Below are 15,205 nucleotides of genomic sequence, written 5' to 3' on the forward strand. Positions count from 1 at the left end.
TCTTACGTCGTTGCTACACACGCCAATTTCCTGTGCGAGAGGAAGCCCGGGTGGACAGCGCCAAGGTGTATCCTACTCGTACACGCGATCGAGATCTCCTAGACCTCAGTTTTGGTCTATCAAACTTGAAGCAAATTGCTGGATTCATCAGGTTATCCTGCAACTCAATTCAGCAGATACCCCAAATATTCGTATGCACGGATTTTTCTTTTTTGTATCGGCACCCGAGCATAACACTGCAATTTAAGGAATAAAGGATTCTGTCTGGGCATCAGCGCACTTTCAGTAACAGGAAGAAAGCAAACCACGCTAGTTGTCGATGGCTCAAAGGCCACCTGGCCGCCACGAACTCTCAGGGGCGACGGTGCTGCCAAGACACGACTTATGGCCCACACCGAACAACACCGGGGTCCGTGCTTCCCCCAGGCGTTCCGACATTTGACGAGTTTCGAACGATCAAAATTGAGATCGGCGTCTCGCAGTCGTGGGGCATGGAGCAAGGACAACTTGACCACAAGGCGATATCGATATGGACCGTGGTGCCAGGCGTTGAATGCGTCCAGTGCGTGAAGTTCGACCACGATTTTGCGAATGCTGAGTACAAGCTGTACGATGTTCGAGTAAACCCACTGATGCTGCTGGATCCACTCCCAATTGTCGCTCCAAGAACCGTGATCGAGTTGGACGGACGTCGAACCCTCAGTATTCCGTCAGGTATGATGCTCCCAGTAGGTTTCCCGGCAACCCTGTCGGTGGATTTGTACTCTCCGTTGGTCTGGGCAATGCGTTAGTCGGACACATGAAGCTGAAACGAAGCGATAAGAAACTAATGCCGTGCTTTACACGGAAAAGCTCTGGATTTTCTTCAACTTTTGCGAATGTTTTTTATTGTGTTCCTGTACTTGACACGTAAGCTGTTGCATGAAAAATGGAAAGTAAAGGGGTACAAGTAAGTGTGCAGCCTGGGCGTTGGGCAACCGACGTGATTGCGAGGAGGAAATGACGATTCAATCCCTAAAAGAAGAGATCTATGCGGATTTGGGAGTGCACCCTAGCTATTTCTCGCGAAGCGAGACACGTGGCTCAAGTGCAGTCGGAGCGAAATCGAGTGGCTTGAACGAGGTAATATGCTCAGTTCAATCAAGGAGCTCCTGACTGACGACAAGAAGATGGAAAAGTGGGGGATTTCGGCTTCCGAGGCATCGGAGAAGACGAGCAAGACGAAGTCCACGTTCTCATGAAGCTCCCAGACCACGTCGTACATACGATTTACGTTGGTTCGAGAAAGTTCGCCGCCAAAAAGAGGGTACGCTCGAAGTCTGTATATGCAGAGGTTTTCATCCTTTTGCTAACATGATGTTGCGTCAGATAACGAGCGCGGCCAAGGCCACTGCTGCGGTATTGACGTTTCGTACTTGCTGCCATGGAAATGGTTTTCCTGGTAGCTTCTCGTCGTGTTGGCCGACGACCCTTGCAACTGCTACTGGTTGCAACAAGGCTATCGGACGGTGTAGCCAGAATAATCCCGCACTTAATCCACAATGATACTCATCAACTCTCAGAGAGCGTTCTACTTCGTCCCTCTTTACTTCGATGAGTAGCTTAGCGGCAGGCATTAGCATCCCCAAGTTGAGCGGGTCCTCCAGGATGAGGTCATTCAGTATGAGCATCCCAACGAGTTAAATATTGTGACCAGGGATTTCAAACATAAAGTCTGCTCGTTGCGCGCACGTGCTGCGTCTTTACGATACCGTTCACGTCATTAAGCGCGATGTCCTGGCCATGTTCATGGGCTCGAACTGATCTTGCGTTTGCCCGAAGAATCTATCCACCCACATCGTCATTTTTCATCAAGAAAAATTATGGATAGCCCACGAATTGAACAGATTTATTCACTCCATTATTAAATTTACCTAATGGCAACTGCGCGATCGAGGAAAACCTGCTGACCCTCACGTGCAAGATCATCGGAGTCAAGGAGGAACCCTTCCAAGTGAAAATATCGGGTCGGCAATGGGGTGTGAGATCCTGGACGCGATTAGGCAGGTGAGGCCCGCCATGAATGCCAAGGCAACGACAGTACGGTCCTACGCTGCTGTCAAGGACGGCTGCTGGCCGGCAGACGACGGCGACATCGCATTGCAACGGAATCGTGGCGAACGCACTGAAGAAATCAACGAGATGATCAATCGCCAGGATCGGGTTTGTTGTCGAACATCTCAGTAAATAGATGGCTTGGCTCGCTCGGGATGCCTGGCACGACAAACATACCCAGGAACGGCCAAATCCACGTGCTCGTGAAGCGGGCTTATGAAAATTTGCGGGTACCGCCAAGCACTGAGCTCAAATTGAACCTGGCCAGGACGTATCACTGTGATGTGAGGGGTGAAAAGCTGCGCTGCATGTTGCTCGACATGGAGTTTCCGTCGGAGTTGGTCGTCGCATTCCACTTGTTTCCAGTCAACCGAAACGAGGCACACCTCGTCCAGAAGATGATGGGCTTCGACGACGTCAACGACGTGAGGAACGGGTTGCTGCTGTTCAAGCCACTGGCGCAGGCGTTCCGCGGCGGAGCCAGCTTCATCTACGACGAGGCGAGTGACACGTTCCGCTTCAAAATGTTTAGCAAGCCGATGCTGGAGGAGCGGTAGGTCATAAAAATGAGCGTTTTCAAAGAGCACCATATTTTGTTTGGAGACCACAAGTTGCCTCGGAGCTGGAGCAAAAAAAATGGAGCAGACTGGGTCGTTCCGGGGACGGAGTTTAATATTAAGACCACGTATGGCGATGTGGACGGGCAAGCGCTTTGCTTCGGGTAAACACTAACGCGTCCGTTCAAACGCTGCTTGAATTTCCAAGCCCTTGTAATTCGAAACATGGCCATTGACTTTAGATGGATGCAGCCTGAAAAAAGAAGACGACGTCTTCGAGGATTTTGGCCAGGAAGGCATGTCCTTGGCTGAAAAGATGCACATGTTTCACGCAAGACAGGGATGTACTCCGGCCTGTAATAATTGCTCCAGTAAATACTTACTTCTTCATACTACTAAAATAGAAGTTTACTTGTAGAGATTAATAAAAACTAGAAATATACAAAACACTGTGTAGTCACTTCAGCTTTTGTTTATGATTCATCGTACGAATAATATCATAGACGATGGGGGTATAATCGAAATACGGAGTGAACACCACCACTCCAGAGGTTGTGTTGTTGTATTGCTGTATATCCCCTCTAACCCCGTATTCTGTATCCTACAGAATAAGCATTGTCACAGAACATAATATCCAGCAAACTTGTCCTCTCTTTCGAACTTCGCATATGGATGTTTGTATAGCCGGTATTGTGCACATCTTCCTGTTAGATTAGCGATGGGAAGATAGACGGGGTTTATTCCGCGGTAATAGACAGACGAGTATAAACCACCAACAGGTTTGAATATTCGGGTGGAAGCCTAAACCCGCTGCGTGTCAGCCACTCGTACTTTCCTTCATTCCGAAACTGCGCTGTTCAAGACGTCGCAATGCAAGCTTTGTTGGGGCCCGTCGAGCGCGCCCAAGTGGCCAAGGACCATGGCCGAAGACGATCATGATGAGCGCCATTGTGATCTACAGGTAAGCGAGAGCGTGTACTTTGCTCTGTAACATTGTACTAGTGGTATATTGATTCTACGTTGCGATGTTGATTACCAGACCTGGTGGTCCGACCCAGACGACGCTATGAGCTCTCGCGTGTGGCCCGATTGGCAGATCGATTGCGGAGTCAGCGCACAACCTCATCGGTTCCTACGAAGCCGACTACAGCCGGGTCTACCGCTATATTGTAGCTGATGCAGTGGCTACTCAAGAGGCTACAGAAGAAGCGCTCCTCATCGTGTGGCTACACCGGAGACTACAGAAGAAGCGGTAGATGCTACGACGGATGCTACAGAAGAAGCTCTCCGCGTGATGAGGTTACACCGGAGATTACAGAAGAAGGGACAGAGGCTACGACGGAGGCTACCGATGAAAGCGACAGGAATGGAGCGGCAGTACCGGAGGCTACAGAGCAAAGCGGAGGCTGCCAAAATGGCGAAGATGACCCACGGCTGGCGCGAACATTGAAGAGCGTGCGCATGTAAAGGAAGAAGTAGACGTTGGCATGAATATCATATATTGTTCTGTTTCGTACAAGAGGAACCGTGTGTAGTGCGTGTCATTACGGGCTATTGAGCATGCAAGCTCCCTGGTGTTGTTAGAGAGACAATCGTAACAAGCTTGTTAGGTGTGCTAAAGAAATCTAATGATGCGCTAATGTCAAGCACAAGGAAGAATTCGCCCAGTTCCTCCTCACTACGTCAGTTAGGAACAGGGCGATTTCTTCCTCCGCGTTTATCGCGACGTGCCGAAGATGGGTGGCTTGAGCCGAAGTATGCTGCCTTAGCAGCCTTGCAAGGTATTACCAGGTAGCAGGTTTTGAGCGTGCTCTACGCTCGCCACGACCAATAGAAGCTCTACATTTCGGCATATGGTGGATACATTGAGCATGTTATGTTCACTTTCGTAGCTGTTCTGTGCACAATGTACCCAGCGCTTGACCGCAAGATGCAAAAGGGTTTCTAACAGCAAATCTTTGACAGGTTTTGAAGTATACTTTAATCAAGTCTAATGCTTATTCTGTAGGATACAGAATAAGGTCTGGGGCTGGCTAGAAGGGATATCGAGCCTTTTAACGATAAATGGGGACGATTAGCCTGTTCTAAAAAGGCTTAGCTCTTCGTTTCTTGAGCTGATGAATTCAACTTCACTCAAAATCACATAGTCAAAAGGCATCGGTGCTACTCAACCACTATCTGTCTCTACCTACTTCTCCCCAGATTTCTGACGAGCCTTCAATATAATCTTAGTTAGCGTTCCCACCATCGTCTTCGTCAACTCCTGTAGCTCCTTCTTCAATTGGGGCAAACTTTCCCGGTCCTTGTCATACCATTTCCGTGTCTTCGTTATCGTCACAAACGCGTCGCTCTTATCACCCCCAGGTTTCATGCCGAACGAAGCATCGATCTGGCCCACACGATCCCAACCGCAGGTGTATCGCAAAGCGTAAATTTGGGCCGCCCACGAGTCCTCAAAGCTGACAATCCCCGTGGTAGTCATCGTCGCTTCCGGTCCGCGTAGAAACTTCTCGATTGGAGCGCAATCAGGAAACTCTGCTACGGGCATCGCCCACGAAAACGGCTGCTCCAACCCGCGAGCCTTATTCTTCAGCCACTCGATGCGGCAAAATATAATGGCGACGAGCAGTGCTTTTCTTTCTGGCGGAAGGCGAGTATCTCCGAGATGGCGTAAAAATATTTTAGCAGCCGGAGCCAATATCCACGGATTCGCGTATTGAAGCTTGCGTGACAGACTGTATAGAACACGGTCGTCTCCATGTTTGAGAATGAAGTGCCACAGTTCTTCAAGTGCCCTCGACTCGAGTAACGAATTATCCGGCAGATTATGGGCTTGTTCAACTGCCAAAGACAGCAAACCTTGCAGATCTTTCCCGATCTCCAAGCTTCGGGCCACCGACACCGTCGTTTTCAAGGAGTAGTCGTCAGCTTGCATGCCGTCGATTGTGGCTACAGCTTCCGAAAACGCCTTAACAACCACAACCCACGAGAACTCGCTCACAAGCTTGGCGATATCTAAGGCAACGGTGCATTTATCCTCGAGTCGAGCAAAGAAGTTGCTTAAGAACATATTCGCCATGATCGAGTTGCCCGCTTGTAGCAGCAGTAGACACAACACTTGGCAGGTGGTAGTCGAAGCGGGAGGGGGGAATTCGTACATGCCGTTCCAGGTACCTTGACTTCTTTCAAGCAGGAATGCATCAATCGCCGCCAATTTCGTGAACGCAACATCCATATACTTCAGGAGTGTTGCACTATCAATTGGGCCCCGGTTTTGTAGTATCACAAAAGCAGTGCTCAGATTGGCAAACTTCATCGTAAGTTCCACGTTATCCACGGCGGGCCACGCAACGATCGCAAATCGGGAGTATATGCTGTCTTTCTGGGGTCCTTCATTGCCAAGATACCCACTACTCTCACTGCTCCCATACGACTCCCACAGCTGAGAATACGTCTCCATGGCCGGATTGAGGAAATTGAGCTTGAATTTCAAATCGTCGCCAATACCAAGGCTCGTTCCATCTAGAGTGTACCAAACTATCTGCTCCTCGTGGCATTCTACACCCCAACGACCACAGATTTTTCCGAACCAATAGAAATTGACGTGATGATTCAACATGTGCGATGTGGAACTGGAGATTCTTCTCCGCGGAAACAGAATTATTCGCCTCCTCCAAAGCCAGGAACCTTTCGCGATCAACGCCCTTCAGTGCTGTCGAACCGAAAAGGCCAATGCTTCTATCGGTGTACTCGTGAGCCAACAGCAGCGCAAAGTTGTCGTCTCCTGGCGTCATATTTTCAATAGCTCCTGTCAATTCTCCTCTCATCGATGGAGTCCGTACAAAGTCGCGCATGTTTGCCGGCAAACAGATCGAATACACCAGTGCGAGGCGGTACCCCTTCGTCACCTCTCTACGGCATGCTCGGCATCAGCGTAATGAACTGCATAATGGGATAAATACGTTGCAGTTCCATCAGCTTTCCCAAAATCATGACGGTGTTTCACCTCTCCGTTCCGATACACGACCAAGTCTCCTCCTTCGTGCAAACTCGGAGGCTGCACGACCAACGTTGCGATCATTCCATCCTCCTTCTCCGTGTCTTGGTGCTTCAAAAAGTGGCCCCCTTCTCCATACACCAGTATCTTGTACAGCACACACTGCAGCGGGATACCCTTGTACCACAGTCGCTCACCAATAGTCACCGCCATCTTCTCAACGCCCACTCGCCACATTGGATTCTTAAAGTGCACCTGGTCAGGCTGTAGCTCCCAGCTCTTCCGGACGTTCTCGTCCATCTCGGTGTCCATGTTGTGGCCAAACGGAGATTTCGTGCACTTCTCAATGAGCCTCTGAGCTCTTTCTTCCCATAAAGGGACAGGTATGGGCCCCACGCCATCGACAAATATGCCTGGAACAGCAGGTAGTTGATCAGCTTGTCCTCCAAAGGAGAAATCGTTGGAGTTCTTGTTCAGTCCCAAGGCGTTGCTGATCTGGACGCACGCAGCTCCAGTGGGAACTGGGATTTCATGGAGTCCTCCCTTGTCGCTGAATGGCCACTCATTGCCGCCGAAATCTTCGTTGAGATCCGGGTCTTGGTTGACCAGCCTCTCTTGAGCGTCGCCCGAACCTGAATCCGACATGAATTGGTATCTGGAACTACACTTGAGCCATTTGCCGATAATTGGAGAATGACGACTCTTTTTCCAAAAAAAAACGCATCAATCAATTTCCATCGAAAACGTGTAGCGGAATATGCACCACCGGCATCTCCCACGAAAAGGGTTTCTCAAGCACCTGAACCTGCTTCTTCAGCCACTCTATGCGACTAAACATAATTGCCACGAGCAGCGCTTTCCTCTCTAGCGGGAGATTGTCATCGTCGAGACAATGTGCGTACCCCTTCAACACAGGGGCTAAGGCTCGTGGGTTTGTCTGTTGGAACTTTTTGATAATTCGTGAAGCATTTTGTCGTCACCATGGCAAAGAACTTGGCGCCAGAGTTCTTCAAATGACGTTGACGAAAACAGCATCTTGTCCGAAACACTCGTTGCCCACTCCACCACCAATGACAGTAAAGCTTGTTTTGCTTTTCCGTGCTCTAAATTTCCGACCATCGCTAGCGCTGCCTGCGTGATGTAGGTTAGATGCTGGCTCGTCGGGTCAGTAGCACTACGCAAAGCTTTCATGAGCACCTCACCAACCACGCACCAGTCGAACTTGTTCAGAAGTTCGGCGATATCCACGACGACTTCGTGTTTTTCCTCTAAACGACTGAAAAACTGGCTGAAAAAGACAACCACCAGCGTCGCATCGTCCGCTTGCAGCAACAGTTGACACAGCACTTGGCAGGTGCAGACGGAAATGTGACGGGGAAACATATTCACACCGTTCCAGACGATTTTTCTTTTCTCAACCTGCCATGCATCCATCTCGTACAATTTAGCGATCGCAATGTTCATATACGTTGAGAGGGTGGCAGTATCAACTCGGCCTTGATCCTCCAAAGCCTCAAAACCAGTGCTCAGACTAACAAATTTCATCGAGTACTCCACATTTTTCACAGCGGGCCACGCAACGATGGCAAATCGAGTGTATACGCGATTTCTCGCCGTTCCTTCTTCGCTAATACATACACTACGTCCAAAGCTGACAGTACGTCTCCATGCCTGGGTTGAGAAAGTTCAGTTTCAACTTGATTTCGTCGCCAAAGCCAAGATTCTTTCCGTCCAAAGCGCCCAGCTACCTTCTCCTCGTGATATTCTACATCGTAACGACCAAGAATATTCCCATGGGCGAAAAAGAAATTGACTTCGTGATCCAACTGCGCGATGCGGAATTGCAACTTCTTCTCCACCGAGACGAAATTATTCGCCTCCACCAGCGCCAAGAATCTATCGTGATCAACGCCCTCCAGGGCTCTTGAGCCAGAAGGGGCAATGTTCGTCTTCGTGTACTTGTGAGTCAGCAGCAGTGCGAACTTGTCGTTATCTGGGGTCATATTCTCAATAGCTGCAGCTAGTTCTTGGTGTATCGGTGAATTCCGTGCCAAGTCTCGCATATTCTCGCTAACGTTCTTGTTCACTGCTGCCAAAGCGTTACTGATCTTGACGCACGCGTTGCCCGCGGGAACTGGAATTTCATCGAGACCTCCCTTACCGCTGAATGGCCACTCCTTGTCTCCAAATTCTTCCTCCAGATACTTGAGCTCTTGAACGGCCAACCTCACGTTTTCTTCTTCCGGGTCTACCATGTTCTTTGGCGTCGTTAACAAAGTACTTGTGAGTTTTAGCTAATGGGAAACTTCGGACTTCTGCCTTTCGATTGATGTGATGAGATCTTTTAAAGGCTAGAATGTCATCACTTGCTCATGGCCAGAGAAAATGTCGCTAACATTAGTATCTGAAAGAAATCATATAGGAGGACTTTGGAGCTGACACTGACGAGACCGACGGAATCACAAACGACCTTGAATGTCCATAGACTTTAAGTCATCAGGGATGGCAAGATGCGCCAGCTATTCGAAAGCAGTAAATGAACTGAATGTGGGCACTGAAGCACATTAGGATATTATAATATCACAAGGTAAACATGTTTTAATGCCTATAGATTATCTTGAACGCATCTGTAAACGATGAACGCCTATTTTTACAAGTTGGTCCTGTTTTATCTTTCTTCTTTGCAGTCACCACCTTCAAAGCACTGCCCTCTCCAACTCATGCCTTCCCGGCTCGACGAAGACAAGCGCCCCAATCAAAGTCCTGCGGTTCACCACTTATCGCGAAGCCACCTTGAGATTTTGGCGCTGGCAAAGCTTTTCCGCGCGACAGGAGGTACTACAACGTGGACTCGACAAACGGGATGGGACAAAGTCCTGGCTGTCGGAGCCGCTCTGCAGAGGGGCGACATACCCATCGCGAAGACGACCACGATGCAGTCGTACTTCTCCTCCGTGTTTGGCGTCAAATGGGAGCGCAACCACGTTGTGTCCATCGACTTGTCTGGTAACTCCCTCTCGGGCTCATTCCCCGCTGAGATCGTCCAGCTGCGTTTCCTCACGACGCTCAAGCTGCGCGACAACCCAAACTTACGGGGCACATTACCCCGCGAGATTTACTCCATGCCCCACCTCAAGTTCTGCTACGTGGACGGCACCACGATCCAGCACGCCATGCCGTACAACATCGCGCACTCGTTCCAGATCACCCTGTTGAAACTCGAAGTGGGTAGAGCAGCCGGGTCAGCGATCTCCGCGGTGAGATTCTGCACCGGCGACAGCCACTCGGGCAACTTGATCCACTGGATGGCCGACATGACCGAGGCCGAGATGTACATGGTGCACTCGTCGCTGAAAAAACTCCACGAAAGCGCCGACCCACAGTCACGGCGGCAGATCAAGTGCACCGCCAGCAACGCCACGGGACCGGAGCGCGCAGCAGCAGCCACGAAGCTGCAGCGCATTTACCGCGCGCGCATCGAACGCACAAAGTTCCGCAACTTCTTGCACTCGCTCGTGGAGATGAAGGTCGACCCAGCCACGGGATACACGTACTACGTCAACGCGCGCACTGGCGAAGCCACCTGGGAGAAGCCGAAGTTCCTTGGAGCAGACACTCGAGCTGGCCCCTCTGCAGTCGATGACGAAGACGCTGGTAATGCCACCCAAGACGCATCGGAGGCGTGGAAACCTTACGACGACGGCAACGGCAACACGGTACGCTGGCTTGGCCCCATTTGGTCGTTGCATCCAGGAAAGACTAACCGCCCTTGTAGTACTACTGGAACAGCGTGACGGGGGAGTCGTCGTGGGAGCCGCCGAGTTTCCTTAGCCGCATCTACCAGGAGCTGCGTGAGCGCTACGGCACCGACAGAAAGGACGACGAGCGCTTCGAGCTCTTCTTCCAGGACATCGACCGCGACGGGACGGGCGAGATCGACCAAGACGAGTTCGCGCGCTTGTGCGGCGATCTGGGCATGGCCTTGTCCGCCAAACAGATCACGGAGGTGTTCCGCGAGCTCGACTCCAGCGGCGACGGGCAACTTGATCGCCAGGAAATCATCGCGTGGCTCACCCGGAACTACCAGTAGAATAGCAGGGACGAGTCGGTTGGTTGGTTGGTTGGTTGGTTGCAATAGTCAATAACAAGTCTCTATTCATCGTCACAGAGGAGCTGCAGCAGCTTTTCCGAGTCTGCGATCGTGCGCGTCAACCCGATGATCTGATTCCCACTGATCAGGTACGTGTCGGTGCACGCGCACTTGACTGCCGGCGGCTCCGAGTCGTCAAAGTCCGCGGTGCTCTCGGACCGACGGAACGTCGCGTCGAACTCCACGATCACGGAATACCCAATAGCCTGAATGCTCTTCTCTTCGACCGAGACCACATCCAGGCACTGCTTAAATAATGAGACGTACTTGATGATCCCCTGGTCCCCATGGTACGTCCCCCAGAACGGCATCTCTTCCGGCACCTCCGACTTGATGAAGAAGCTGCCAGACGTCATAGGCCCCAGTAAGTTAACGTCCGGCACCATCAGGTACGAGCCGCCTCGGTTCTTGGCCACACACTCGACCAACTCCGTGTTAGCCGCTTCGTCGATGTCGCTGAAGCTGTAGCGCGCTGTGCGCGTCCTGGTCACAGCGCACTGCATCGCCTCGAACCACCGCATCCTCGTCTCATCCGAGCGCGTGACGAACGTCAGCGTTTCGTCTTCTTCTCGGTGGCCGTCGAATACTTCGACCTGGAAGCCAAACGCTCCGCGGTTCGGCTTCTTCAAGCTCCGGCCGAACGCGATCCACTTGCGCGCGTTGCATACCACCAGCTTCTTGGGTCGAGACGTCCACGTTTGCTTGTGGGCCAGTAAAAACTGCTTGAGCATCGAGGCTTTCGATGGAGAAGTCGCCTTGGACGCGCCATTTCTCGGCGACCCACACGCAGCAGCTGCGGCGTCCTGCAACGTCAGTTGGCATGTGGCCTTCTCGAACTTCAGATGCACCTTGGCCCACTTGGAACGCTTCTGGTAGGCGTACCCACTCACGAAGAAGTCGTCCTCTTCGACGTCAAATGAAGTCGACTCGTCAGACTGCAGGATGTCGATGATTGACTCCGGGAACTTGCTCTGTGACCGGCTCTGGAACATGTCGCTCGGGTGCACGGCCTCGTTGCCTCTTGCCAGGTTGTGCGAAGAGCCAAAGCCCTCCTTCTCCATCGGCAGTCGTCTGAAAGGCTCCAGCTCACGTGAGAGATACTCACTCGCTGACGAGGACGGTCGAGCTAGCGGGAAGTCGGCGTCCACTTCGTCTTCGCTGGCGTTGCGCTTCCTCGGGGTTCCGCTTCGTCCACCTCCAGTGACAACCTGCAAACCCAGGAGCGAGTCATCCAGCGCGTCCATCTGCTGATAGTGCGATGCTACTAACGAAGAAGCGAAATCGTTCCAACCCTTCACGTTGTTGCAGAACTGGCGGATAAGCTCCTGCTGGAGCGTCGGCGAGCTGCAAATCTTGGCAATCTTGACTCCAATAATCGCCAAGTGAGCGTCGTAAATATGCCCCGAGCTGTTTGCATGCAACTTCTGCAAAATAAACTCCAAGATCGAATCTGGCGAGCGGAAGACACTGCGCAGCAGCGGGTTGTTCACGCGTCCGTTGGTCGTCGGTCTGTTCAGCAGATTCAGGTAGAGCTTCACTAACCGGCAGTGCAAGATGCTGGCCTTTGGGAACTTCTCGAAGATATCTATCAACGAGGTGGCTAGATCCAGGCGCGACAATCGACTATCGATGCGATCGTTCGACATCCGGATGACATCATCCAGCAATTCCACCACGTGCATCACGAGCAAAGTCGATGCTAGAGGTCGGTGGTTCACCACCGCCTTCCCCGATCGAGGGGAGTAGCTGAGAGCAGGAGGAGTGATCCCCATGTACAACGTCGTTCGGGCAGGTACGGCGCCAGGTCGCTTCACGGACTTACTCGGGCTGTCTTTTCCACTCACACCGGCAACCGAGTCAAAGTCCTCTCCGTCCTCAGTATCGTCGTCATCAGAGTCACTGTCACTGAAGCAATCACGTGCCGCGAACTCAGATATCGTCGACAGGTGCTGGTGGTAGTTGATCGACGCGCAAATTGTATCTAACACGAGGTGAACTGGCGCAATAAACACCTCCAATTGCTCCGAATCATGCAAAGAAAACTCAATCGCATGCCGCAAGATGTCGATCACCAGAACTCGGGGGATGCACACGCCATTGATGTGGTGGGCATCCAGGAAACGAAGTTCAGCCATCCCCAGCTCCGCCAGTCGCGCAAGAATCGTAGAGTTTTCAATCAAAGCGGCCAACACCGCGAGCTTGAGTTTATGGTGCATTGCAGGGTCGCTAGGAGCCATCCGCGGAGGAAAAAGCTCGCGTTCAAAAGTCTCGACGCTCTCGAACGAAGCCAGCTGGATTTTCGTTTGGATGTAGTACCGGAAGGTGTTGGGGAATTCGTCCTTGAGGATTTTTGTCATAATCTCCGCACAGCCACTTATCCTCGCATGTACGGTGGATGTCGTGTGTGTCGTAAACAGCGATGGAGACAAAGGCGCCGTCTTGGACGAGAAGAACGAAGACGGTGATACAGATGGTGGAGACCCACCGAGCGACGATCGTGGCGACGCTGATGATGTGGACGACACGGTCGACGTGGAAGAAACAGCGGACATGGACCTCGTTAGTCGCGTCGGCACTTGCTCCACAATCCGTACAAGCAGGCAGCGGATAATCGGGAAATACTCGAACCCTCGACGGATAGAAAGGTGGATTAATCCATGCAACAGAGACGCAATATCCGGATTGTACGCGTGAGCAGCAAGACGCGACAGCAGCCATTCTCTCTCGGTATCATCGTTCTCGTCGCAAATGAGTCTGTGCACCGCTGGAAATGTGACGAAATTCTTCGTGATCCGACACATGTTGGCAGCCAAGACGCTGTCAACCTCCACTTCGTCATCCACAACAGTATTTTCCCCGTTGTCTCCGCCATTTTGTATCCTCAGCGGCCACAAAAACCGGAACAATCCTCCAAAAATCCGCTTCCACTCGTTTGCCGTCAAGTCCTCAAGTCGCAGCAAATATCCACGAGTTGCTGGATCTTCGAGTAGTTCTTCGTCCTCATCGCCATTCACACTGAACTCCGATATGCTGCTCCCGGAGCTCTCAAACCGCATACTGGCGCGTAGTCGCTGGATTCTCGCCATTTTTCGAGTCGAAGCGTTGCTCCTGAAGTCCACCATTGTCGGCATGTTGGTAGGCGCTTCAGAGGACGACACTGCCAGCCCTTCCAAGCTTACAGTCGGTGCTGATCCTGAATCTCGGTCCTGAGTTGCACGTGGTTGCCCATTTTTCGTCGGATTTTCTTCTTCATTTGCGGATTTAATCCCATTTTCCTCCGCCGGATCTTGTTTCGGCTCTCCGTACCAGGCCATGGCTTTTAGGTAAAATCTGAGGATAATCTCCGTGGCCACGTAGGATTGGCGATACCTATCCGGGTGCGGTTTAAGTGAATTTGGGTCTGTTGCCTCCCCGTCGACCCCATTTTCACTTAAATGATGGTGCTCGTCGCTGAAGGACGTGGCGTACGCGAAGACCTGTTTGATGGACTCGGGCTCCAAGAGCAGCTTTTGCACGGGGGAGAAATGGCCCCTTTCTCTCCGTTGCACTGTGGTTAGCACTGTGTCCACGTCGTAGCAGCTGCAGAAGACGTTGTCGAGCGCTGGGGCTTGGCGCAGCGCCTCGGCGTTGTGGAGGGCTTGCGAGGCCTTGAGCGGGTCGTGCACGGCCTTCGTGAGCTCCAGGAGCGACAGCGACTTGGCCCAGGTCGCGTGCGAACCGGCCCCATTAGTGGACCCTGTTGACCCATTTCCATTTTCGTCGTCCCCAGTTGCAACTTGGTCGTCGTCCTCATTAGTGGCTCCTCTAAGCGATGGAGGCGCCGACGCGGTGCGGCCCGCGTCCGCGAGGCTGAGCCCGGCGTCGCTCTCGTTGTCCGAGTCGGACGTCTCGGCCGCGCACGTGCATTGGCGCGTGAGCCGCCGCGAGGACGCGCCGCCGCTGCTTAGAGACAGCATGACAACAGGTTAGAGAAAGTGGAAATGGAGTGCCGAGTTGTTCCGCGTCAGTTATTGTCTCGAACTTGTATGGGCATACTCAGATCAAGACAAACTGGGTCATTGACGGGGCCATCTTACCATGTGGCCAGGACGAGGAGGGTGGAAGGCACCGAAAGAGATGGCAGCCCAGGCCAGAGGCTCTGAGGGGTAAAGGTTGAAGGCTAACGCATCAACACACACCGTATGAGGCCGAGAGTGTCCCCATAAGGTGTTTGTTGCACACAATACGCGTACACAAAGGGGCTTTCCAGCGGCTATCCCATCGTCGTAAGCCTAAAGCACTCTTTTGTTGCCGTGGAGCGTGAGAAGAAGAAGAAGAAGAAGATTGTTGGTGTGGCGAGAATCTGGAGCGCCAGCGACGACAATGGCATGAACGCGGAGCTGAACTCTTTCGAGTCAGAAGTGCACC

The 15,205-nt window shown here is 52.1% G+C and overlaps 5 protein-coding genes across 5 annotated transcripts; 3 read left to right on the plus strand and 2 right to left on the minus strand.

The window, feature by feature from the left end:
- Positions 1-317: 317 nt before the first annotated feature.
- PHYSODRAFT_485370 (hypothetical protein) lies at positions 318-791 on the plus strand (the record flags this gene model as incomplete). The annotated part of the gene is made up of 1 exon (XM_009522813.1): positions 318-791. A coding segment is annotated over one exon (474 nt), but the record flags the coding sequence as incomplete, so codon positions are not given.
- A 1,458-nt stretch (positions 792-2,249) lies between these two features.
- Positions 2,250-2,651, plus strand: PHYSODRAFT_326789 (hypothetical protein; the record flags this gene model as incomplete). The annotated part of the gene is made up of 1 exon (XM_009522814.1): positions 2,250-2,651. One exon carries the CDS (start codon positions 2,250-2,252, stop codon positions 2,649-2,651), a length of 402 nt encoding a protein of 133 aa, XP_009521109.1.
- A 2,188-nt stretch (positions 2,652-4,839) lies between these two features.
- On the minus strand, positions 4,840-8,903 carry PHYSODRAFT_326790 (hypothetical protein; the record flags this gene model as incomplete). The annotated part of the gene is made up of 9 exons (XM_009522815.1): positions 4,840-5,247; positions 5,548-5,744; positions 5,826-6,132; positions 6,269-6,563; positions 6,614-7,350; positions 7,415-7,552; positions 7,629-7,655; positions 7,765-8,067; positions 8,397-8,903. The coding sequence occupies 9 exons, from the start codon at positions 8,901-8,903 to the stop codon at positions 4,840-4,842; spliced, it is 2,919 nt and encodes a 972-aa protein (XP_009521110.1).
- Positions 8,904-9,566: 663 nt separating this feature from the next.
- Positions 9,567-10,364, plus strand: PHYSODRAFT_391233 (hypothetical protein; the record flags this gene model as incomplete). The annotated part of the gene is made up of 1 exon (XM_009522816.1): positions 9,567-10,364. A coding segment is annotated over one exon (798 nt), but the record flags the coding sequence as incomplete, so codon positions are not given.
- Positions 10,365-10,800: 436 nt separating this feature from the next.
- PHYSODRAFT_312106 (hypothetical protein) lies at positions 10,801-15,001 on the minus strand (the record flags this gene model as incomplete). The annotated part of the gene is made up of 3 exons (XM_009522817.1): positions 10,801-13,972; positions 14,105-14,534; positions 14,977-15,001. The coding sequence occupies 3 exons, from the start codon at positions 14,999-15,001 to the stop codon at positions 10,801-10,803; spliced, it is 3,627 nt and encodes a 1,208-aa protein (XP_009521112.1).
- Between the last annotated feature and the right edge of the window lie 204 nt (positions 15,002-15,205).

This window comes from Phytophthora sojae (genome assembly GCF_000149755.1).
Source record: "Phytophthora sojae unplaced genomic scaffold PHYSOscaffold_2, whole genome shotgun sequence".
NCBI classification, from domain to species: domain Eukaryota; phylum Oomycota; class Peronosporomycetes; order Peronosporales; family Peronosporaceae; genus Phytophthora; species Phytophthora sojae.